Source organism: Trifolium pratense, linkage group LG1 (genome assembly GCF_020283565.1).
Source record: "Trifolium pratense cultivar HEN17-A07 linkage group LG1, ARS_RC_1.1, whole genome shotgun sequence".
Lineage (NCBI taxonomy): Eukaryota > Viridiplantae > Streptophyta > Magnoliopsida > Fabales > Fabaceae > Trifolium > Trifolium pratense.
Window position 1 is genome coordinate 38,622,445 of NC_060059.1, and position 26,769 is coordinate 38,649,213.

General features: G+C 31.3%; 2 protein-coding genes across 3 annotated transcripts; both read left to right on the forward strand.

Moving 5' to 3' along the window:
* The first annotated feature begins 3,088 nt into the window (after positions 1-3,088).
* LOC123915616 (class V chitinase CHIT5a-like) lies at positions 3,089-5,186 on the forward strand. The gene is made up of 2 exons (XM_045966807.1): positions 3,089-4,630; positions 4,917-5,186. The coding sequence occupies exons 1-2, from the start codon at positions 3,502-3,504 to the stop codon at positions 4,937-4,939; spliced, it is 1,152 nt and encodes a 383-aa protein (XP_045822763.1). The 5' UTR covers positions 3,089-3,501; the 3' UTR covers positions 4,940-5,186.
* Positions 5,187-19,686: 14,500 nt separating this feature from the next.
* On the forward strand, positions 19,687-23,365 carry LOC123915626 (two-component response regulator ARR12). Of its 2 annotated transcripts, XM_045966824.1 has the most exons (7): positions 19,708-20,173; positions 20,649-20,801; positions 20,908-21,297; positions 21,431-21,507; positions 21,890-22,247; positions 22,350-22,897; positions 22,983-23,345. In XM_045966824.1, the coding sequence occupies exons 1-7, from the start codon at positions 20,059-20,061 to the stop codon at positions 23,019-23,021; spliced, it is 1,680 nt and encodes a 559-aa protein (XP_045822780.1). In that variant the 5' UTR covers positions 19,708-20,058; the 3' UTR covers positions 23,022-23,345. The 2 variants fall into 2 exon arrangements, with proteins under 2 accessions (XP_045822773.1, XP_045822780.1); XM_045966817.1 differs by having other exon boundaries at positions 19,687-20,173; positions 21,890-22,897; positions 22,983-23,365.
* The last annotated feature ends 3,404 nt before the right edge of the window (positions 23,366-26,769 follow it).

Below are 26,769 nucleotides of genomic sequence, written 5' to 3' on the forward strand. Positions count from 1 at the left end.
TATTCGAAAGTGTAAATGTTTAATGAGAGCTTCTCAAGAAGCTACAATATAGATTTGACTAAGTCATAATGTTATATAACTATTATCCTACATATCTGACATGATAAATGAAATGGTTACAGAAAGATAAAAGAAGATAAGAATGACATCTTAGGTCGGTTTAGAAGACAAAAAAACATAGTCAAACATCTACTCTCTTAGAAAAAATGTCGAGAACATAGATAGTCAACGGTCAAGCAATAAGTTGTGCAAGTACAATTTTACCCTCAATTCGGCTGTGTGAGCAAGATATTTGTTAATTAAATCCATAACGTGCATGACGATCTATATGTAAATAGGATGGTAAATGACGTGGATATAGCTGATATGGAAGGAAATAACTTAGCAGAAAAGGAGATTTTGAGTTATAACTCGGCTTGCACGTGGTTATTTACATTAGTGTTGTTAATTAGCAGCATGTTTATATGATTTAATATGCGGGTTAGTGTTGTTAATTAGCCGCATGTCTTCTTTATTTCATTGGTTCATCCTTCAATACTAGACACTCTATGGAGTAGTTTCGGAAGCCACGGTTGAGAAACAAAGTCTCTTTCTCATCGTAATTGCTTGATTAAAAGGGAATCATTGTCTAAAGTGCAAATTAACCTACATATCATCTTATTAGTTAAGCAAACAAAGAATGGAGCAAGCAACAACTAATCAACTAATCACACATGTAATCGTCTAAACACCAAATTTTACACGACAACATGTTACAAATTCAGTGAAATATTTGCCTATTTGTAAAATTCACAAACTAAAATTACTAATGTATTCAATTTTAGGGATCAGTTTGATCATTTACTCAAAAAATTCTTAAAAGTTTGATTAGAAATATTTTTTTAAAATTTAATAATTCAGCTCTTCAATCAAGCTCAATAGTACTGTTACTAATACACACCTGTATCAACTCAGCTACCATTTTTCTTAAGCCCACCAATGTGCAGGCCCAAATGTAATGATTTGTTAATTGCAACTATCTCCATGAATTGTTCATAATTTCTCCATTCATCGGAAGATTTTTTTTATAGACAAATTTTATTGGAAGATATTTTTTGATTATATAATTGCGAATCCGAACTGAAAATCACACTAATAAAAAACTTTTGATGTGTGGGACAAATGAATTGAAGCAACCAAATCAAAATAGATGAGCAATAATCACAAAAGCTTTTTTTTTATTTTATATAAAACATTAGCGTGCATAGGCATCAATAATCACAAAAGCTAAAACTACATAAAGCGATAAAATAACACGAATAAATTGTATACCCAGTTCGGTTATAACAACCTAGTCTAGGGGAGAGAGAGACTCTCCAATCCACTATCAAACTTCCTTCTTGATTACAAAGATTCAATACAAAGAGTTACAAGATTTAGAGTTTTCCTAAATCTACCCTTTTCCCAAATCTTTTCCTGTGACCAAGAGATTTAAATGATAAGTGATTACAAGGTGTTAGAAACACTTCCCCAACCCTAGAATATACCCAAAAGAAACCCCTTTTGATCATAGATTGATGTTGGATGAAGAACCCGAAAAAACCTCACATTTTCTCTCCCTATCAGCTGCAAAACACAGTAGAACGAATAAGTAGCAGCAGGGCTGCGCCTAGCGCAGGCCAGCCCCAAAAAACCTATTTTTCTTGCTTTTTTTTTCATCCAATTCAAAGGCAATCCTCAACAATAATTCTTATCAAAATATTTTTTTAATAGTATAAATCTTATCAGAAAATATCTTCTAATAACATTTTTTTTTTGTAAGCAATGGGATGGAAAGAACAACAATGACCAAATGATTCTTATTCACAACTTCCAATTTTATGTGAAAAAAATTAGTCCAATATGCTCTTTTAACTTTTGTTTCCTTGTATTTTTCAACAAAAAATAAAGTTTGTTTCAGAAGCGGACCAGTGAACAAAAACAGATAAAAGTATTAAAAAAGAAACCTAAGCCCACAAAGATTCGGCTCATGTTTAGTGACATTTCTAATACTGACAGAAAAACCTGTAAAAGAATCAATATTCAAAGGTTTTCAAATATTTTCTTCGTAGCATGTCTTTATCATGTTGTAATATTGGAGTATTTTAATTTCTGTTTACTTTGTTTTTCCCATTGTCGATTCTTGTTTGTTTCAATCTCTTTGTAAATTTTCTTATGTCATACTCAGTTTTTTAGAGATATATGTTTCCTACGATTTGAATCTTTTGTTTCCATTCAATAAAATTTTTGTTTTGTTTGTTTTAACGAACCCTCTGATTTTTAGGAGAAATATATATATATTTTTTTCATAAATTGGATATCGTCTGCATGCAACTACAAAAATTAATCTCTCGAGTTTATGGACTCAAATGGATGACAAACTCTTTCTAAGAATTTTAACACTGCTGCATGCCCAAACTAGAGATAAATCCTAGGACATTGGTTAAGGTAGAAAAAACTACTCGCATCATCTTATTTAAATGCTCGGAGAAATATCTTTAATAGTTTAGAGTTTGATTAGAATTTGAGGAAAAATTAACCAATAATTACAATGCTTTAAATGACATCCACCCACCAAGAGAATTTGTCTGGTGTGTCACTTAAACACAACATTGTTCACTTATCTCAATCATAGACTTTTTTATGGACTTGATATTAAGAGCTAAGAACATTAATTAATATTTTCGCCAATATTTTTATAAGAGATAATTCATCTTTATAGATTCATTGAATAATGAATAATTAATATATAACGACGAATTATCTCTTATAGAAATGACAAGGGAGTATGAGTATCTAATATCTATATAGCAACTTCAATTGGCCGACCATAGTGATATGTACTAGTACTAGAAATTATTGATCAAGTAAATGCGGTGCATTTTAGACACCATTAATGAATCCATTAATTGATTGCAACGTATACTAGAACTACTAGTAAGTGTAGTGGTCACATAACAAATGCACTAACTACAAACAACATTGGATTAATTAATAATAATTGTGAGACTACTATTTACCAACCGTAATAATGTTCTTCCCCTTTTGACATATGGAGGAGGCATTTTCTTGTATAAATGTCAAATTAACATCATGTTTCATGAATAAAAATAATTTCAATAAAAAAAAACCCATGAATACAACATCAACTTCGACTTTAACACCACTTGAAAAGTCCATCCATAAAACAAACAACCTCAAACTCAAAGTGTTTGCATCATTATCAAATTTAAGAATCTAGACCACTTTGACTTTTCTTTTATTGGTTTCCTTGTTCAACTTTTGTTCCTTTGTCTTTGGTTTTTTCTCTCCATTACTTATCCCTCATCATATAGTTGAAACGTTCAATTCACAACACTTCAATTATACTATTCTAATTTTCAACACCACCAATCAAATAATAAATTAATAAATACTAGTATCCACTTGTTCACTATATATATTCACATTTAAATTCATTCACCTCTTATATGATCACCAACCATGGCCGTCCAAAAAATCATAATCACACCAATTTTGGTTTTTCTAATGACCATTTTCTTCAATGCATCATCTTCATCCTCTTCAAAGAATTCACAATATCCATTTTTAAACCATGGTGTTAGATCAGCTTATTGGCCTGCAGGTGGTGATTTTTTACCTTCTTCAATTAATACAAACTACTTCACTCACATTTTCTATGCCTTCATTCAACCCGACCCAATTTCGTTCAACCTTATAATCACAAAATCTGACCAAAAATGGGCCCACAATTTCACCAATGAGCTCAGACACCGTTATCCGCCGGTGAAAACTCTTTTTTCCATCGGAGGTGGTACCAGCAATTCAACACTCTTCTCTGAAATCGCTAGCACAAAACAAAACAGAGAAATCTTCATAAATTCGACAATTCACGTGGCACGAAAATATGGGTTTGATGGTGTTGACTTGGATTGGGAATTTCCTCAAACTGAAAAGGATATGTTTAACCTCGGATTGCTATATGAGGAATGGTATAATGCTTTGTTTGCCGAAGCTATAGTTGGGAGAAAACCACGTTTGCTTTTGACTTCTGCGGTTTATTATAATTCCACAATAAGGTTGACTGGTAAAGGGTCGCGATCTTATCCGGCCCATGCTATCAATAAATACTTGGATTGGGCCAGTCCAATGTGTTTCGATTATCACGGCTCGTGGGCTAATAATACAGGCTTTAATGCTGCTTTATATGACCCAGAGTCCGAAATTAGTACAAATTTTGGAATTAGGTCATGGATCAAATCAGGTGTACGACCCGAAAAGTTGGTTATGGGCTTGGCTTTATACGGGAGGACGTGGGAGCTGAAGGATCCGAGTGTTCACCGGGTCGGAGCCGATGCGGTGGGACCCGCAACCGACACAGATGGTAGTATGAATTATAATGAAATCTTGAAGTTTAATAAAGATAGTGGTGCTAATGTTGTGTATGATAAGGTTGCTGTGTCTTTTTATTCTTATGCGGGTACTACTTGGATTGGGTATGATGATGTTCCATCTATAACTACTAAGGTTAGGTTTGCTAAGTCATTGGGCTTAAAGGGCTATTTCTTTTGGGCTCTTGGGAAGGACAAGGATTGGACCATCTCAAGACAAGGTACTTCACATTGTTCTCTTTTCTACTTTGAATTTTTATTTTTACTCCAAATAAAAATGCATTTTTTTCTTAACTTAAATATATTTGAATATTTATTAAGTATGAGTACTTTGAAAATAGTTCTTGATAAGTAAATATATTATTTATTTATTAAGTAAATTTAAAATGAATATTTTCAAATAGGGACCAATTACATAAAATCATATTTTAAGGATCATAAAATACTTAAACATGTCTCTTTTTAATGATGCTTATTGATATGAAATGTCACTCATAACTTTTGCAGCTTCAAATACATGGGGACACTGACGGCTATATCGAGTTTAATTTCGTGTAATTCTTTTTTGTGATAAAAAGTTTCATGTAATTCTAGTCTTCTAGTGCTTTATTATAAAATTATAATTGAATTTATGCAGGTATGATCATATTCATGAATTTAAATAGTATTACTATTAGTTGCATATTCTTGAATTTAAATTATAATTGATATGATGTTTAATTTCACTCGTGTGGTTGTTTAATGTAAATATGTAATGATGTTTAGGACTCTTCTCAATGTCATGAACCAATAGTTGGAGTGAATACAAAACTACATAAGATATTTGTTGAGGTTCTCTCTTTTGGTTTTCACCATTAGGTGATCATCATTTGATATTTGATATTTGTTAGTATATTACAATGTTATGTTAGTTTTTGTCTTTGTTAGACTTGAACTTTAGACCTTTAACTCCTTAACCTTTAACAAAGACTTTGATATATCACTACTACAAATAAGGAATAGACAGCGTACTTTAGACAACATTTATTTATAGAAACGGTTTCAAATAAATAAAAAATGGATTGAGATGACTACTACTAGCGTCAACACATAGAGGCGACCATTGTGACAGTGATACGTTACCACATCCAGCGGAGGCAACTACAAGAGAACCCTGACTATTGGAGGATGGTGTTCTATACATTAGTAGTGTTGTAACAGTTTGGGTCTCATCTCTTCTTACATAGTAGGCGATCCGATACTACACTTTAATATTTTGTTTACTCTCTTTTTTTGTCGAGTTTTTATCTTTCGTGGGAATCTAACCACATACAATGAGTTCAAGTACATGTTCAATTCATTCGATTTCATCACCTAAGCCTCAATTGGTAGTGAAAATTGATTCAACGTGTAAAATAAACAGTACAATAAGTTGAGCCTTTTTTGGAAAAATTGTGATAAGCTAATTACTGCACGAATGAAAAAGAGGAATATCATATAAGCCAGATTGTGAAGCCCCGGTACTCCAAAAATGGCAAAGTATCGTGTCAGATACGTACTCGATACCGACACTCGTTTGTTGAAGTGTCGTATCGAAGAAGTATCAGCAACTAATATTATTTTTTTAAAATAAAATATAACCAATACTTGTCGGATACTTCTCTGATATGCGTATCGGGCAATTAATGTTTTTTGATGATGGAAACGTAGGAGATGAGACTGATACAATTCATATTTTTTCTTAAGTATTGAATGTTAGAGTATGATATTACCAATGCAACTATGTCTTTATTAGTTTTTCTCCTTGTCATGACTTGAACTCTGAACCTCCAACTCCTTAACCCTTAACTCAACTAGCTTAATAAGTTGAGCTACCCATCTCATTCCCTTTTTGGATAGTACTTAACTTAATATATATAATTATCACTTGTTTTCTTATATTGAGTAATTTGAATGTTAATTTTTATCATTATCGATTTTTGTTATGTTTATATATTGTGCATTTATATATTTAATTTTAAATTTAATTTTTAAATAACGTATCCTGGACGTATCGTATCGGGAATTTTGAAAATTTTCCCGTATTGCCGTATCGGTATCGTGTCACGTATCAGAGCTTCATAGAAGCCGGAGGTTATAACTTATAAGCTTCTTTGAATATTATAATAGAGGGCGGATTCTAGGGTGGGAGACCATGATAGGTCTCTCACCAATGCATCACGTGTTTTGTGGATTAGATTGAATGTGTACTTGATATTATTGTGTGCTGTCAGTATTATATTATTTTTCATTTATTTATTTTGAAAAAAATTCCCGATTTTTTCGGAAAAAAGTTTTCGATAATTTTTCGGATCGGAAAACAGGTTCCCGATTTTTGGGGGAAACGTTTCGATTTTAGATAAAAACAATTCTGGAGATTTTGTCCGAATAAAAAAGCTTCCGTTCTTTTTTCGGGAAAAAAGTTCCGATATTTTATTCGGAAAAATGTTTCGGATATTTTCCGGAAAAAAAAGTTTCCAATATTTTTTTGGAAAAGTTCCAATATTTTATTCGGGAAAAAAGTTTCAAATATTTTATGTTTTTTCACTCTTTTTTGTAGCAGCAATATTTTTTCAGGTGATCATTTTGAAACTATTTTCCCAAAAAAATCGGAAACTTTTTTCAGAAAACATCGGAACTTTTACCATAAAAAAAATCGAAAACTTTTTCCGGGAAATATCTGAAACTTTTTTCCCGAAAAAAGAACGGAAACTTTTTTTTCCAGAAAAACTCCGGAATTGTTTTTATCTGAAATCAAAACTTTTCCCCCCAAAATTCGGAAACTTTTATTCTGAAAAAAAAATCGAAAATTTTTCCCGAGAAAATATCGAAAACTTTTTTCCGGAAAAATCAAAAACTTTTTTTCCAAAAAATAATAACAATAATATAATACTGATAGTACACCATAATATCATATACACATTCAATCCAATCCACAAAACTTGTGGTGCATTAGTGAGAGACCTATCATGATCTCCCATCCTAGAATCCGTCATAATAGAGGGCCAATGATGGTGCTTTATAGGATAATCATAATCATAAATGAGCTCATAGGATTTTGTTTGGATGATTCCGATGCGTGAGGATCTTCCAACATGTGATTTGATTCTCAAGTATATTCTTCATATCTATAGGCAATAGCAATGGAGATATTTAGAGTAAGCTAAATATAATGTGTTACTAGCGAATACAGTATTTTCCTTTTTATACATGATTTTACGAAGAGATTCAAATTTGAGATCTATAATTAAGCTGAAAAGGATAAATAAATAGAAAGAACAAAAGAAAATTCAGAATAAGGGTACCAGAAATACATCCCGCCAACACCTAACAACTCCTAAAAAACAGAAACAACCTACGATAAGCCTTAATTTTATGTGATTGATGTGTGATTTGTCAAAAAAAGAAAAAAGAGATTGATGTGTGAGCTAAGAAGCACCGACACTTCTATGATTAGGTGTGTCGCGGTGTCCGACACGTGTCGGTGTCTGACACTCTTATGACACTCGTTCGACACGTGTCGGATAGCTCATATCGGTGTCGGAAAAAATTCAATTTTTCCTTTAGTTTGACACTCCTTTGATCGGTGTCCGACACCTGTAAGACACTCGTATGACACGTGTCGGACAAGTGTCCCAAAAAAAATTATTTTTCTTTGCTTATACTCTCCTTAGGCACGTATTAGACATATCTACAAGAGTTAAAGATGTGTAGAAACAACAATATTGATCAATTAGGGATTGAAGACATTACATTTTGATTACGATATTTTTAGTTTCTTCGATCATAGATGGATAAATAAAGGTAAAATACTATCATATCTTGTTTTAAAACTTTTTTTTAAAAATAACTTGCTCAAATTAGATTTACATGTATATATTTTGATTCTCAATTTATATGTTTTATAAATATGTAGCGGTGTCGGTGTCCTATATTTTTTACATTAGCGGTGTCGTGGTGTCCGTGTCCGTGTCGTGTCGCGGTGTCCGTGTCGGAGACCGTGCTTCATAGTGTGTGAGATATGTTTGTGGAGAGGAGCATATATAAATTTGTTAGTAATTAACTTTGTTTTGCATAAAAACACAATAGATACGATGATGCTTTCACAGTTTGGGTGACATTACTGTAAAAATTATAATGATCTAGACAACTGGTTTTGATCGTGCCTTTATTATATTACGTACTCTCTTTTTATTTTGTATTGAATTAAATTTTGTGTTTGAATCAAGTATAGGATGCGAAAGACTTACACTTAAAAAAAATTGTTGGGTTTGATTGTCATGAGACGTTCAATCTTAATTTTTGTTTAGAACCTAATTAAAATACATACAAAATAGTGATTACAATATTTTGTAGGAAATAATTGTATTGATAAAAAAAAAGTTTTTGACTTATTTTTTAGCTTATGCATGCAAAACAACTTATGCAAATAAATAAGTTTTTTTGTAGTATTATTATAAATTTGTCAATGTAATTTATAAAAAACAAAGTGTTATTGGATTTTTAGATTTGACATAACTCATCGTTACACTCTTTATAAACTATAGTCAAACCTTATCTTTAATGTGAGATTTAGTTTTTAATGTGGGATTTAGTGAGAACTTATAAATTAATATAAAATTTTATTTATTTGCATAAGTTATTTTTTATAAGTCAGAAAATAAACATATCTAAGGGGGCCATATATATAAGCACTACAATAAGTTGGAGCCTTTTCTTGAAAATTTGTGATAAACTAATTATACTTTATGCAAATTATAAACAAAATCAAATGCCATTGATTCGTAAAATGAGACATTTTTGTTCGAATCTACGAAGATATACTTATTACACAAAAAAAAAAAATAGTGTATTTCTTATTAGACAACAAAATAAAAAAGTTCTTGCTTTCTTGACAAAAAAAGTTCTTAGTCGAATTAAGTTCAAAGATTTGCTAATGGTGTATTTACTACAGAAATTATAATAAGCAATTTATAATTAATTTACTATACAAATCATAAATATAGGATTTTTTTTTTACTAAATAGCAAAATGTTGTTCATTGGTGCATGTATAAAATGAAGAAGAAAATATTGTTTTTATTTTCTTTCTTATTTTTGAATTTGAGTCCATTTTATCTTGTTCAAGACCTACAAACAAAAATAAATTGGCAATTGTTTTGGACTGGGCCTTAAGCCCAACAGCTGGAGAAATCATCCTCTTCAACCGTCAAGCACGGCTCAAACATAGTAGGCTCATGAATGTGTCTCCTCTTCAACGGTTACATTGTTTAGTTACACTAACGTTCGACATCAAAATAATGTGTATTTACTGTTCATCAAGGCTCCTCAGCCATTGATGGTTTTGATACGCTCATCATTAGTCTTGGCCCAATGCTCGAGACTATATATACTATTCTCATACAGATTTATCTCACTCTTAAAATCTTAACTTCACCTCTTAATGATTTGAACGTCGGAGCACTTGCAAGTACAAAATTCTTTCCATTTTCGGGGATGAAGAGGAGCACCACCGAACAAAAGTCGACTCTGGTCAGGTAAGATAATAATAATTTTAAGGCTTAATTAGTAAAATAGTCCCTTAAAGACATTTTTGGTTTCACATCGGTCCCTTAAAGAAAAAAAAGGTCTGAATAGGTCCCTTAAAGAAAAAAAATGTATGAATAGGTCCCTTAAAGACATCTCTGTTAATCAGTTTGGTCCTTTCCGTCCATTTTTTCGAGGACCAAACTGATTAACGGAGATATCTTTAAGGGACCAAACTGATTAACGGAGATGTCTTTAAGGGACTTATTCGAACCTTTTTTTCTTTAAGGGACCTATTCGGTCTTTTTTTCTTTAAGGGACCAATGTAAAACCAAAATTATCTTTAAGGGACCATTTTACTAATTAAGCCTAATTTTAATCATTTAATTATTCTTCTAATTTTTATCATTCATTTATGGAAAATGATATATATCGCGAAAGACGGTTTCACGAAGCTTTCACGAATGAGTGTATTTTCAATAAATCTTCAGTGCATTATACAACAACACATGCATTTAAATTGGTTTTTCTTCCTCTCTCCAAATAACACATGTCTCATCTCTCCTGTGTAATCTCAAGAAGTGATTGTTTTCCTTTTCCCTATCCTCTTCCAATAAATATTAGTCTTTCCGGTTAGTATTATAGGCGAATTCTTTAGTAGACATGTTATATGGATATACACCGATATATTTGTTGAAGTAAATGATTTTGACGGGTTTATAAATAATATTTATTAATTTTTTTATATTAAATATTATTTGTGAACAATCACAATCAAACACATAAGCCGTGTACCAGTACATATCCACATAATATAATATGTGCACTAAAATGTTCATCTCCAAATTTGATTTTTTGGTGTATTAGAAAAATGAGATATTTTGTTTATAATATAGACCACATACATATTTTTTAAATGTATCAAAAAAATCAAATTTACTTATAATAATAATAATAATCAAAGGGAATAATACCATTTATGTTCAAACAAAAAACATTTATGCATTTTGCTTTTTCTGGAGTTTAGCATAGTAGTTGGGCAAAACAATTAAATAAATGGAGTTTATCAATTGTGAATGATTTGCCAAAAGTAAGAAGCGAAATGAAAAAAGGCAAACAATTGAAAACATTTAATAAGCCATTCGTGATGTGTTTCGCGAGGTATTGGTTCGCTGTATATAGCATAACTCTTCATTTATTTAACACTAATGGCACATACACATCATAAACTTTTAATCTTTTATATGGTTACAAGTTGAGAGTCCATTTTGTATTGCCAACACAAAGCTTGAGCATGTATAAACATTTCCTACATGTGGCTTCAAAAACGGAAAGAAGAAAATAATTTAATAATTAATATGAAATAATTAAAATGACAAAGAGGAAGTCATGTGGCTTCAAAAAGCAAGGAATATGAAGATTTTGTGGCAAAATGAATCTTTAAGATATGCTTATCATATAAGCCAGAGGTTATAAGCTTCTTTGAAAATTAGTGGAGGGCCAATGTTGGATAATTTTGGGATATTTCAAAAGTTAATTGTTATTCTTTTTAATTAAAATTTAATAATCATTTTCTATATTTACTTAATATTTTGATCTAAATTGACTTGGTCTTTTTACATGGGATTCCATATTATTTAAGTATTGAAACGTTTTTAAAACATGTTCTTTATTGTAGTAACCGCCCTTTAAACTCTCTTCAATAATCATTATTATTTTCTATAATGAAAATATGTGGCCATAAAGTGTGGAACGGCTTCTAGGCAACATGGCTATTAAAATCTATATAAGTCATTCGTGTAATGTTTTTTTTTTAGAGACGCAGATATAAAAACTACCATGAGAGTGGTTGCTTTGGAGATATAAGTTTTTCTTTGAAAAATACATACTTATATACACATAAGTTATTTTCTAAAGTGTGTCTGAGTTACCAACCTTGTTGATATTCTCGTGTCTTGATAGCCTCGGCATGTTTATCGTCGAGAAGAACCGGTTGTATTCTGGGGGAGTTGCGCAATATTTGCGGATAATTCCTTAGTTCAGTGATCACACGCCTCCGGTTAAATTGTTTCCAGCCATCCGCGACAACAATCTAAGGAATTATGGCTGATGATTCTGACGATGACAACATGGTTGATGGTTTTACTTCTTTTGTAGCTACGGCAACTCCAATTCATGGTTAAAGAACTTGTTGCTGATTTCGCTCTCATGTCTCTCGGATGAAGCGCTCAGAACCAATGTTGGGAGGGAATACTATCGGCTAATGTGAGGGTATGTCTTTGTTTGCTTGCTAGGAGCCAGGTAAGTCTCTCTAATATTATTTTATGACACCAAAATGTGGGGGTTAGCCTGATAAAAGAACGGGAGCATGGTGTGATAGACCTTCTATGTAAGTGTAACATTTTTCTCCCTTTGAAATCATCCACAAGGGGTCAGGTACATATTCTAACCTTCAAAGTTTTGAATTTTATATTGATTCTGTGAATGTGTTGAACTTGTCTAGAAATTAACATTAATGAGTAGTTTATTTAACAATGATAAGCTAATTTGTTCTATCGTAGTGGAATATTTTTGCGATTAGATATAGTGATTGAATTAATTTATCCATGTATTTTAGAATATTTTCGGTTGCCGACTATATCTATATATTTAACTGATTTTCTGTACTATGTGAATTAAATGAGGAATTGAAAATTTTTGTGTGGATTAATTTAAAATTTGTATAAGAATATAATGTTGTGTTCAATGTGTAGAATTGAGATATGCCTTCTATAGTAAAGCTGAAAATTTTGTGAGTATAAATTAAATTGGCATGGTCACTTTAGTTTGTGTGAATCAGATTTTGCTGTGAGAATTTACTTTGACGTGTATACGTTATATTTGGGCCTTATATAGTGATTTGCTCATATGAAATTTAAAGTTGCTCAAAGTGCATATATATATATATATATATATATATATAAGCAGATGTGTTACGAGAATTAATCTTAATATGAAATTGAATTTGTTGAGATGAGAAAGGACATGTTAAAAGTGATTGAATCTAACTCTCGTTTTAATTTCAAGAAGTACAGTGAATTGTTACAAGATATGGCAGTTTTATTTTGGGAAAAAGATGATAATTTTAATATATATTCACTTGAAGTTTTATACTAGTTCAGTTTTAAAATTTGGATAGTCTTTTGTCTAGTAGCTTCTATATGGTAGTGATTGCAGTTGTAGTCACGTTTGCGGTAATGTAATTGGTGTGACATTATTATCTTCAAAAAGTTTGGTTGGTGATTTTAGTTGCAGTAGTGGCTAACTTTAAGAGAATTTTATGATTATTTAGTATGAAATTTGAGGCTAAATTGTTGAGCATTTCCTATGATGCTAGAAGATATATTCAAACTGATGTGAATTAAAGCATAAGAGGATCAAGTGTATGAATTGTAGCGCAATATTATAAGGATGTGCGACAGATATAATTCTATCATAAATATCATATGTTGAGAAATTTTTTAGGAAGTTCAACTATATTGGAATTAAAATATTGAGCATCCCTGGTGATCCTAATGTTATTTGAGTAAAGATATTCGAGATATATCATAAATGATATAGTGGATTAGCCATTGTATTAGAACAATACAATGATGTATCATGATATTTATTTGTGTAAAAATATATACTTGAGATTTATTTCTCTACTGTGAGAGTGTTATCACTTGAAAATTATTCAAATGAAGTCACATTTATCCAATGTGGGGGTGTCGCTTAGATAATAATATTCTAAGTAGACTTGAATAACAAATTTATAATTGGGTATAACTTTCTCTTTTGAGAAGATGTACGCTTAGAATATATCTAGGCATATTTGTTGAAGTATGTTATACGAATATGTGAGATATTATTTAGAGTAATGATCCATTGTATAATACAATGATGATGTTAATTGGATATGAGCCAATGAGATAAACCTATAAGTAGATTTATTTTATTGATGAATAAGTTGTCGCTTAGAAGCCATCTAAGTAGACTAGTATAAACTTATTGTGAAAACCAAGTTTATTTTATAAACTTGTGAAAATATGAGATTGATTGACTTTGAGACGTCTTAGTCAATATTAGTGAATTGATCGGATCCGTTGACTTAACCCCTGGGAAGAAAATCGATAGGAATGAACTATGCCACTGAAAAACGACAAGTAATGGGAACCCAACCTTTGTGATTGGAGATCCCATGAAGAAGGTTCATATGGGTAAAAACAAGTTACTTGTTAGTTATGTTAGCACTAAAATTTTGTTCATTTCCTATGTGTTATGATAATGGCTATGAGAAGTGTTAAATTAAAATTAATTTGAGGGGTAAGCTTAAGGCTTTTAATGATTACCATAAGCCTTTGTGGGTGGTGTATGGTTGTAGCATACACTAGATGGAATCACCTATATGAGTGTCAGGTGGGGCCGCTTGCATGAGACTGTGGCGGGTCTCTAGAGCACTCATGAAAACCAGACACGCGCACGGCCTAAATGCGCAACACCGCGTAACACGAGAATTGTGGGGGTGTGATGCGGGTGGTAGACCGCTAACACACGTCAAGTGTCTTTGGTTCATATAGCTTGCTACACCAATTTCACTGTGTGTTAAGTTTATCATCCTAGCACTGGTTCATATAGCTTGCTACACCAGTTTGATGCATCACACTCAAAAGCAACTCAGACAATGTTTTAAAACAATTCTAATTTATTATTCTTTAATTTAAACTTTTGAAATATGTGGGGGATTGTTGGATAATTTTGGGATATTTCAAAAGTTAATTGTTATTCTTTTTAATTAAAATTTAATAATCATTTTCTATATTTACTTAATATTTTGATCTAAATTGACTTGGTCTTTTTACATGGGATTCCATATTATTTAAGTATTGAAACGTTTTTAAAACATGTTCTTTATTGTAGTAACCGCCCTTTAAACTCTCTTCAATAATCATTATTATTTTCTATAATGAAAATATGTGGCCATAAAGTGTGGAACGGCTTCTAGGCAACATGGCTATTAAAATCTATATAAGTCATTCGTGTAATGTTTTTTTTTAGAGACGCAGATATAAAAACTACCATGAGAGTGGTTGCTTTGGAGATATAAGTTTTTCTTTGAAAAATACATACTTATATACACATAAGTTATTTTCTAAAGTGTGTCTGAGTTACCAACCTTGTTGATATTCTCGTGTCTTGATAGCCTCGGCATGTTTATCGTCGAGAAGAACCGGTTGTATTCTGGGGGAGTTGCGCAATATTTGCGGATAATTCCTTAGTTCAGTGATCACACGCCTCCGGTTAAATTGTTTCCAGCCATCCGCGACAACAAATCATAAATGAGCTCATAGGATTTTGTTTGGATATATCCAATGCGTGAGGATCTTCCAACATGTGATTTGATGAGCTAATTCCAACCAAGTAACTTTCTCATATCTTTTATTTAATTAATTTTTTTTTTTGTCTTGATTTCTTTAACATATGTTTGCCAATTGCAGCTAGGAAATCTCAAATATATTCTTCATATCAATAAGCAATAGCAATGGAGATATTTAGAGTAAGCTAAATATAATGTGTTACTAGTGAATATTTTCCTTTTAATATAGATAATATAATATCCTAGCATGTTGTCATGATAAATTATTATATGCATTAAGATTATGAAACTCATGTATTTTTGGGTACAAATTATTATATCCTAGTGGGTATCTCTATGTAATTGTAGATATTAATTCCTCAAATAGAGTAGGGATATACTATACATGGTTTTACGACTAGATTCAAATTTGTGACTATAATAAAGCTGAATAAAATCAAAATATATATTAGACCATAGATGATATATATATTGTTGGTATAAAACAACTAAATATGTGATTTGTGAAATTTTAAGAGAGATTGATGTGTGAGATATGTAGAGGATATATAAATTGGTTAATTAACTTTGTTTTACAGAAAAGCACAATGATAGGAGGACTTGGACAAATTTTTAGGGTACATGTTAGCATTTGTCCTTTTTTTATTAACTCATTGATTCTCAAGAAAAGGGGATAATTCAGAATTCAGACGTGACGTGAGGCAAGTAATGTTTGACGAAAAAATATTTCTACTAAAATTGGAACTTAAGTTCTCTCGAACGATTGATACTATAGAAGAACCCATTAATCACCTGAGTCTAATATCTTGGTTGACCCGGACAAATATTCTTGGTTACATTTTTTCAATCAAATAGTCATCTTGATGTTGATAGCATATCCTAACATTAAAAGGTATTCTTTGTATGATGTGTAAAATTGTTTCGTTGAAATTTTAGAATAGAGAGTTGTGCCTTATTCAACATGGGCGCAGATATGAATGGTAGCATGCGGCCTAGTAGATCATGGAGAAGACTCTGATACCATATTAGAAATATGTAAAGGGTTAGTGCAAAATAGACTTCTCACGATGGATAATATTGCATGTCGTTGAACTAATGTGGTTTTACATTGTGTTGATGTGGGTCCTTTGAATAATTTCAATAATTATTTGTGGATGTTCATTGTTTTGGAAAGTGTTGAAATTGAGATTGTATCCTCTCAATCAAATTTTACCACAATCTCTCTCAACTTTAAATTAGAACTTTCAAATTAATCTAACGGTTAAAACTTAAAAGATCAAAGCCTAATTATTAAAAGATATACACCATAACAAAATGTTGGAAAATAAATTTAGCACCCAAAAAAAAAATGCCCAAAATTATGTCTTTTCCTTCATTTTCTATATCTTTTTAATTGATTTGGGAACTTGCATATGAACATTGAAATTAAACACTAAAGCATGTACAATAATAGTTCATTTTATAGAAAAGGGTGTGGCTTCTTGTTTGACTAACCGGTAATATTTGGTCGCCGCCAACATTGTAGCGATGCCATCTGCCGCAGTGATGTATGTAACCATCGCCAAAACCAGAGGCAGCGCTGCCACTGTTTGGCTCCGCTTTCAGTGTTAAGATTTGTTGTTTTGAAATTGTTACAATGTGATTCTTTTAACACTGCCTTTATTATTTTATCGTTAGATTCAGGTCCGTTGAAAGTTAGTGTTGGCCTGATTCGATATTAGTTGTATTAGACTAAAATACACGGTGGAACATGTTCAATTTGGTGGTTTATGCTTTAATCGTAAAATATATACAATGAATTATTACACGCATTTCAGATGACTTGCGTGTGGTGTATTTAGAAATCTCGAAATGTCAATATTTTTCATCATAATCTATTTTTCATGGATAATGTTTTAGAATATATTAAATTGATTTCATAGAGGTGCGGTTCAAATCAAATGTTAAATATTCAAATTATATTTACATAATGGGCGGACGGGTCTTATTATGTACTCGAGATCCTAGAATTGTGTTTTGCATTATTTGTATCGGAGTTTTTTTTTTTTTTGACTTATTGTATCGGAGTTGACATTGTGTTGATTTGTTGTTAGATTGTTTTTGTTTGACTTTTGTCTTGGATATTTGCATCGAGACTTGCTATATTTTGTACCTTTGACTTTTATTTTATCTCAAATGATAAGTTATTTTAAACGGTAAAGTGAATCAAAATTTGCAACTTGAAGTCAATTTCAAAAAAAAAAGTAATTAATATTGTATGAAAAAGAGAAATTTTAAGTTATTAAGCTCGTTTTCTTCTTATAGTGATTAATTTCCATATACCTATTTAAGAAGTCTAAACTCATCTCGTGAGCTTAACTTAGTTAAGTTAATAGGACAATTTTAAAATCAAACATAATACAACTGAAGTTGTTCTCTCTAGGATGATGGCACCCTAAAGGTAATAGGATTCTAGATGGATTAATTAAGCACCTCCAATTAATTATTGGCCATTGGGCCAATATAATAGAAACGTTAAATAAACAAAGGAAAACATGAAAATCTCCATGATACAAACTTTTGCAACAATAAGATAAAGTTAATTTTCTCCACTCCAAAGGGCACAGACAGGAGTCAACGTATAATGGACATTCAACTAATAGATGATTAGTTAACTAAAAGTTGTTGTTGGTTACTTGGTTTGGATAATCAAACACTAACAACTTGTCATTCATTGTTTTATTATTTGTCATCACCCTAATTAAGTGTATTTCTCTAAGTCGTTTCAATGTCCTACAGGTCATTGTTAATTGACTTTTTACAATTCATGTTAACAAAAGTGTTTTTCACGTGAAGAAATTATAACCAGTAGACAAAAAAAAAAGCATTAATTTTACCAAAAAAAAAAAAGAAAATCCTTTTAATTAAGGTAAAAGAATATTTACTTTCTTCTACAAGATGATAGATTTCCTTACTATCTCAAATAATTAAATACGTAATTTAAGGTTTTTTTTTGTTAGAAATATTACAAAAATTGAAAATTATCATTGAGTATATAGTAAGTAACAAAGTAATAATAAAAATTACAAAAATTTCCATAAATAAATTCTCTGTGTGTGTGCATTTCATCGTCTAAACAAAATAAAAAATTGGCTACTAGTAGTAGTTGGCACTTGCAGTCTAAAAACTACACAAATACAGGCAAAGCTTAGATGGTGGAATTTTTAAGTGCATAAGAGATTCGATCTCCAAGGACATTATTGGGGTAGTCGGGATTCGAACCCCGAAATTCACATTTCTCTACATTTAAATGTGTGAGAATCTAATCACTAGGCTACTTAATAAAAAAAATACAAAAGATAAATTAGAAAAAACTTTTTTTTTTGACGGAAAATTAGAAAAAACTTAAGTAAACAAATTTAAAGATTTTTTTTTTTGGTGATAGAATATTTAAAACTGATAAATCAAAAATTTCTATGATGAAACATCTTTAATTTTTTTTTTATTATTATTTATTTTTACATATTATCTATTTTTAATTTTTTAAAAGAAGAAAATACAATTAAGTGTGTTGACCGATTAAAAAAATAAATTGTGTTACTTCTTAATTAGCAAAGTTTGGTGTTTCTTCTAACATGAATATCCCGAACCAAACGCCAAATTTATCAGACTGTCTCTTTATTAACTATGCAGAAATTTGGTTTCGCAGACCCGCCAAATATACCAAACCTTCTCTTTACTAACATGTGAAAATTTGGTTTCGCATATCCGCCACATTGACCGGACCTTATCTTTACCAACTATGCCAAAATTTGGTTTCGCATACCCGCCAACTCTACCAGACTATCTATAAACCAACAATGCGGAATTTTGGTTTCGCATACCCGCCAACTTTACCTGACTTTCTTTAAACCAACAATACGGAAATTTGGTTTCACATACCTGCCAACTTTACCGAACTTTTACTAACTATGTGAAAATTTAGTTTCGCAAACCCGCCAAATTTACCATACTTTCTCTTTACTAACAATGCAAAAATTTGGTTTTGTATACCCGTCAAATTTACCGAACCTTCTCATTACTAACTATGCGAAAATTTAGTTGCGCATACTATTGTCTTTTTTCTCTTTTCGTTATTTCGCTATTTTTTGTTCTTGACAAAATAAATAAATATATAAATAAAATAAATATTATTTTTAGATGATGTTAACACTTAAGAGTGAAATTCCATGTGCTTAAGTAAAAAAAAAATTCCATGTGCTTAAAAAAAAAGAGTAAAATTCCATGAGCTGCCAAAAAAAAAAAAGAGTGAATTACGGCTAGACCAAGACAAATACTTTGTTAATTACAGCTTTCAAACATTTATGGCAAGAATCAAGAAACCAATCAAGAAACTAATTACAAAGATACTCTTTCTCAAACAACCATAAAAACATTCTTAATATTTTGTTCTCATCATAATACCACAGTCAATCACACTATCAAAAAAAAATTCTCTCTTTTTTCATCACATCAAATTCTGAATTCATGATTATTGTTATCTAACAAATATGGAATGTTCATAATCACCTCACCAATACCAAAATCCATCTTGTGTCACACTTTGTTTCACACTACCTTTTTTTTCTACATATAGAGTTCAAGATTCTGTGAAACTTTCTCATTCAAAATCTTTTTTTTCTCTCATAAAAATCGTTTTTTTTATAGATTCTGTTCTGGGTTTTGGAAGATCATGATGAATGATCTTAGAGATAAATTTCCGATAGGAATGCGTGTTCTTGCTGTTGATGATGATAGAACTTGTCTCAAGATTTTGGAAAAACTTCTCCTAAAGTGTCAATACCATGGTATATATGTAATTTATTTTGGTTTTTGATGTGATAAATCTTGATCATAGGGTATGTTCTAAGTTTTTGAGATACGTATATTTATGTATATATGTTAGATTAGATTATAGATTATTATCTAGCCATTGCTTGTATGAATCAATTAGATTAGTTTTTTATTTTCTTGTATTTTTTTAGGTTTGACTAAATTATATTTGATTGATAACATTCTTGATTCTTTTAGAGATATTAGACATGATTTGGTTTTTAAAGTTCAAATTTTTTTAAAAAAATCTTTAAGGGTGTCTAATCTTTTGATTTCAAAGATATGATCACATCCAAATCATTGGATTAATTCATTAGATGCTATAGGATGCAATGTAGTATAATTCTTTTCCAATTTCCAATGATTTTAGAATTTAGATTTATTTTATTTTAATTTAACATTTCATAGATTTTATGTTCTGATTTATCTGCAATGTATAATTTGTTGCAGTTACCACTGCTCAAAACGCGATAACAGCGCTGAACTTGTTGAGAGAAAACAAGAACAATTTTGACTTAGTAATCAGCAATGTTCATATGCCTGATATGGATGGATTCAAGCTGCTTGAGCTTGTTGGACTTGAGATGGACTTACCTGTCATAAGTAAGTTATTCGGATCTGTCTCCTCTAAAGTGCGGAAATGTGCTAATAAAGTGCGACAATAACCGTCAACAATTGACATTAACATTACAATGTGTTTTAATTTCAGTGTTTTCGGCAAACGATGATCCAAAGATGGTGCTTAAAGGAATTAATCATGGTGCTTGTGATTATCTGCTGAAACCTGTTATACTGAAAGAGGTACAAACCATTTGGCAGCATGTAATCAGAAAGAAGAAGACTAGCAAAAGAAGCAACCACGACGCGGCAAATTCTGATAGCGGAAATGGAATAGATTCTGCAGTGACAGGAAGTTCTGATCAAAATGAAAGGCCTTCTAGTTCTAGAAAAAGGAAGGAAAAGAATGAAGATGATGATGAAGAGAATGAGGATGATCATGACAATGATGATCCAACCGCGCAAAAGAAGGCTCGTGTTGTTTGGACACCTGCCTTACACCGCAAGTTTGTTGCTGCTGTTAATCAATTAGGCATCGACAGTAAGTTCTTCCTTCTTTCTTCAATGCAAAAACAACTCTCATGCTATGATCATTATATATGTTTAGTCATGCTATGAAATTTTCCTAAACGAAACTGTGTTTCTAATGATAGTTGTTATAATATTTCTTCCAGAAGCTGTGCCGAAAAAGATTCTTGACTTGATGAATGTTGAAAAGCTTACAAGGGAGAATGTGGCTAGCCATCTTCAGGTATTTATTCGTATCTCTTATGCTTTAGCTTTATAAGTTACGAAAAACTGACATAGACGCGGACACTAGACTTGAGACTGACACATCAACACAACTAATGATTTGAAAAGTTGAATGTAACCAAATGTTGGTGCTGTGTCAGTGTCAGACACCGGACAGTGACACACATTCAATCATGCCTTTTAATGCTTTAGCTTTATAAGTTATGAAACACTGACATAGACACAAACACCAGACATGAGACTGACACATTGACACAACTAATGATTTGAAAAGTTGAATGTAACTACATGTTGGTGTTGTGTCGGTGTCGGACCCCGGACACACATTCAATCATGCCTTTTAATTCGGGAAAACTTACTGATTTTTGAATTTTCTGTAGAAATATAGACTCTATCTGAAAAGGATTAGTGAAGGGGAAAACCAACAAGCTAATATGGCAGCATTGTTAGGTAGTTCTTCGGATACATCCTATTCAGGAATGACTTCTCTCGGTGGCTCTACACAGTTTCATAACAATCATTACAAATCCTTTGCATCTAACGGTAGTATGAGTAGTATATTCAACACTCCTGCTAATGTGAATATGCATGGATTCTCTTCTTCTGGAACTCCTCTGCTGAATCACACACATAATAATCAGCTAAAGTTCCAATCGGCAATGACTCGCGACAATCTGAACGATGTTCTAAAAATGCCGATTTCTTCTGCAGGACTTGATCAATTGCTACACAGTAAAGGTATTACTGTTAGTACTAATATTCAAACCATGACGAATAAATTTCCAGATTATTATAAACCAAAAGTAACAATGAGTTGCACAAACAATGCCTTTATTTTAGAATCGAATCCTCAAGAGAAACAAGTAGCTGAAGGATACAAAAACTTAGCCTCTCAGAATTCACAGTATCTTCCTTCACTTGAAAACCGAAGGTGCAACGATATTTGGTCAAACACTATGCAATTACCTGGAACAAACTCTTATCTTCCAAGAGAAGGTTTCGGCCATGGTTCTGCGTCTCATAAGGATAACAGAAATGCTGCTATGCCTCATACAGACGCACATGAATTCTGCAATAATGTGCCATTTCAAGGTTGGGACAATAACCATAATAATCATGATGCAAGTTACCATTCTTCTCATGTGGTTGGAAGTTCAATAGGCTCCATGATTCCTGCTGTCAATGCTGTTGAACCAGAAGAAAACTTGGATTATAGTTATTGTGATTCGCTACAAATGAAGCGTGATCGTACCACGGAGCTAACAGAAGGGTCGTCATTCAATCCACATCAGGCATATATGATGAACAACCAGATGAAGTTTCAAAACAGTGGAATCTCTAATAATCCTGGTTCACTCGAAGACGCTGTCCGTGACATGATCAAGCAGGTAATGAAATTTATACAATGTGAAAAAGTTCTTTTCTGAGATTTTTTCTCTATTGCTTGCTGATAGTTAATTCCTTTTTATGCAGAAACAATTATATGCTAATTTATCTGGTGGCACAATGTGACAGCAAGATTTGAAGTATACATATATGCATCAATTGAATCCAAAATTTTGTCCTTAAGTTAAGGGTTGCAGATTTTCTTAAATTATTTGTTTTCAGCATAGGGCTTTTTCTTAAAATCTGTGAAAACACATCGTTGTTCACTTTGCTCAATAGTACTTTATGGATTTAATACAATTTTTTATTTTGTGTAGACTTTTTTTCTTGCTAGTTTAATAGTTGCTACAATTGAAATAAATATTGGCCTATGATTGAACATCATTTCTATATTGTTTTGTTTTAGCAATTGTTGCAAGGTAGCTTATGGAATGTCAATATTTTTGCTTCTGATGTTTTCATATTCCACATTCTCCTCGTCGCACTTTCTCCCTCGTCTCACTTCTTTGATTACCGGCCTCCATCACCTTTGTTCATCGTTTTCGTGCCCACTGTTATTGTTATCTTTGTTCACCTCCTTGCACATTCACGACCTTAGTATTTTTATTGTGTTATTGCTACTTCTCTTTGTTGTATTGGTTTGTGCTACTGATCTTTCGTGAGTTTTTAATATTAGTATTTTTCTCCTTCATCCGGACTTGAACTCTAGTCATTTTACTACTTAACTCAAACCAGTTGACCGAATCCACCCCCCACCACCACCAATTTTACATTGAATGATGACTTATATAAGCAAGTAATTCAACCGAGTAACACACTAAACACTTCTCTAGTACACGAGAGTCGTTGAAGAAATTCTATTCTGTAAACTATCGTTGATTGATATGCTTGATACGAGTATGCAATCCATATTAAGGATTCTAAAGTATCTGAAGGGGATTCGCCGGTTAAAGCTTAACGTGTTGACACACACTTTGAAATTTATATGTGCGATTTTCATCTTCATGTTCATCTTCTTCTTGTTCAAGTATTTGCGGCAGATCCCTAACACAAATTATCTAACTAATCTCAACATCAACTAACTAACACATGAATTACTTGTCAATCAAGTAACTCAGCCAATGCGGGTTAATTCACAACAATGCTTCAATTGGGTCTATTCAAGGATCGTGAAGTGTGTGCTATACTATACAAGAGAGTGATTTTAACTTTATATTTCTAAAGATGATTTATTGCTAAAGATTTTAACATAACAAAAATCACATTGTTTGAAAAAAAAAAAACTCTTAAAAGTGATTTTTATGAGAAGCTACTCAAAATAGCTTCTCTTTTTAAACATTTTTTGAATTTTTATCACCTAAAAAAAGTTGTAGCAAAAAAAAGAAATAATACTCTATTTTTTTATGAGTAACTATTTAAAGCCCCGTTTAGATAAACAGCTTGTATAAATGTGTATAATATTAGAGCTTATAACATCAGAGTTTACATGACAAGCTATTATATTCAATAATCTCTTTACGTTTTGAATATGTACACAAAACGTAAATTTTATAAATTGAAGTATTTAGATCTGTCATTACATAAGCAATTATAAATTTTAAAAAAGATAAGTGAGATACTTCTAAAAAGATAAGTGTGAAGAAGAAAAATATAACCATATAAAAATAAGAAGATAAATTTAAGATTTGACTTAAAAAATAAATTTTTAAAAATATACTAATATTGTGTAGAATGGAACAGACGGGATTGAAAGTGAGATACTTTTTCATAAGCTTTTTGTTAAGTCCAATAATAATCATATCGTGATAACTTATTTATTTACCTTTTTTATAGTTATTGTGAGAACTTATTAAAACAATGCATAAATAACTTATGAAATTATGATAATCACTTTTTACTAATTTACCCAAACACCAATATAACAACGACTTACATCACTAAATAAACCCACATAAATTTAACATAAGCCAATTCAAATGGGCATAAATCAATTATTCATTTCAATCATTTTTTTAAATAAGTTATACAAAAAGAGAATTAAAAAAAAAAATTGTAACAAACTGGGCTTATATTGCTCAAAATGATTTTTATTTTTTTGGTACAAAAGAAAAAGAAAGTCTCTTCACCAAAAAAAGAAAAAGAAAGTCGAGGTGCATTTTTATCTTAATTAATAGGAACCACGTATTAAAATTAAATTATAAGGAGTACAAAGGGTACTCAACCCTTACAATTAAATTATAAGGAGTACAAGGGGTACTCAACCCTTTAATTGAAATATAAACGGAAATTAAAAAATTATTTAAAAAAAGATTGTTTCTTCATATGATTTTGAAAATGATTGTATTTTTTTTAATTTTTTTTATTATGGTTCAAGTTTCAGCCTAAACATATATAGTGTGATGTCTTTATCAACTAAGTTAAACTCTCATTCATTAAAATTAGGAAGAGGCCGTTTGTTTAGGCAAACTTTGGTAACCCAAAAATAAAATTATTAAAATGGAGACCAAAAAACAGTGTTTAAAAATATTTAAAATAAATTAACTTTTCTTGATATGATTTTAAACATAATTATATTTTTTAAAATTATTATTCTCTTTAATAAATTTTCTATTTTACGTGTGAATTCATTTATCAGGATTACAGGTATTTTTAAAAATGTTATAATTAATATGGTGTAACAAATTATATTTCACTTATATATGGGGGCATGGGGTGGATGGTCAATTGTTATCCTCAACGAGATTTTGGTGCGGGGGCGACGGTGGTACAGGGAGGTGGAGAAAGACGAGGGTGGTACAACCTATCCCCGTCGCATTGTCATGGCTAAACCAGTTATGAAACTCTTTATTGTGTATAAGTCAAATGGAGAACACAAAAAGAAACTGCTCTTTTTTATTATAATTTTTTAAGAGGGAATCAGAGGGATTTTTTTTCCTAATTTTAAATAGTTATTACCATAAATTTTAAAATTTGGATTCATCCCCCCAGGCCCCAGATTAAAATATAAACGAAAATAGTCATAAAAAGTCATTATAAATGGTAAAAAAGAATAGTATTTAAAAAATATTGTATTTAGTCCCCGTGAGTTTTGCTCAGTTGATAGGGACATCCCACTATATGTACAGAAGTCGGGGTTCGAACCCGAACACTTCACTTATTCACCTTTAAGGTGGAATTTCTAGCCATTAGGCTACTAGACCAAAATATATATATATATATATATATATATATATATATATATATATATATATATATATATTGTATTTTTTAAACTATTGTTTCTCTTTATTAAATTTACTATGTGAATTTTGTAAATAAAAAAAAATCCCTATGTGAATTTATTTCGTGACTACATTAGTTGAATGAAGTTTTTTATGACAAAAACCAACTTAGTTCATTTCAAGATGTACAATTATTAAAGACTTGGGGACTAGCATATTATGATGTACCGCACCCGTTACATATTTTCCAATATTGATGACAAACGACTCCTTCCTGAAGATTATAGTCATCAACACACGCGTCTCCAAAGCTGCGAAAAATTACCTTTAGAAAGCCGGATAACTTTCATGGTCGGACGAATATTCGCTGAAAATAACCTGATGACCACACAAATATTTGGACTAAGGTCATACTGTTAGAAGTCCCACATTGGCTAGAGATATGGTAAAGATAGCCTTTATAAGCGTAGTGTAAACCTCAACTCTCAAGCTAGCTTTTGTGGTTGAGTATAGGTCTCTCAAATTCTAATACTAGAAGAAAGTATGGCAATTTGCATCATCTGGCATGGGTAACTTGCCAATGAAGATACACTCAATGTGATTAATGCGGAATTCTGAAAATATTCATCTGGCATGGAGTACCATATAGAGGA

Bases quoted from the DNA above. Each gene is read 5' to 3' on its own strand.
- LOC123915626 (XM_045966817.1), top strand. From the start codon at position 20,059: ATGATGAATGATCTTAGAGATAAATTTCCGATAGGAATGCGTGTTCTT. The intron at 21,298-21,430 runs GTAAGTTCTTCC...TATTTCTTCCAG, and splicing joins TAATCAATTAGGCATCGACA to AAGCTGTGCCGAAAAAGATT. The intron at 21,508-21,889 runs GTATTTATTCGT...AATTTTCTGTAG, and splicing joins ATGTGGCTAGCCATCTTCAG to AAATATAGACTCTATCTGAA.
- LOC123915616 (XM_045966807.1), top strand. From the start codon at position 3,502: ATGGCCGTCCAAAAAATCATAATCACACCAATTTTGGTTTTTCTAATG. The intron at 4,631-4,916 runs GTACTTCACATT...TAACTTTTGCAG, and splicing joins TTGGACCATCTCAAGACAAG to CTTCAAATACATGGGGACAC.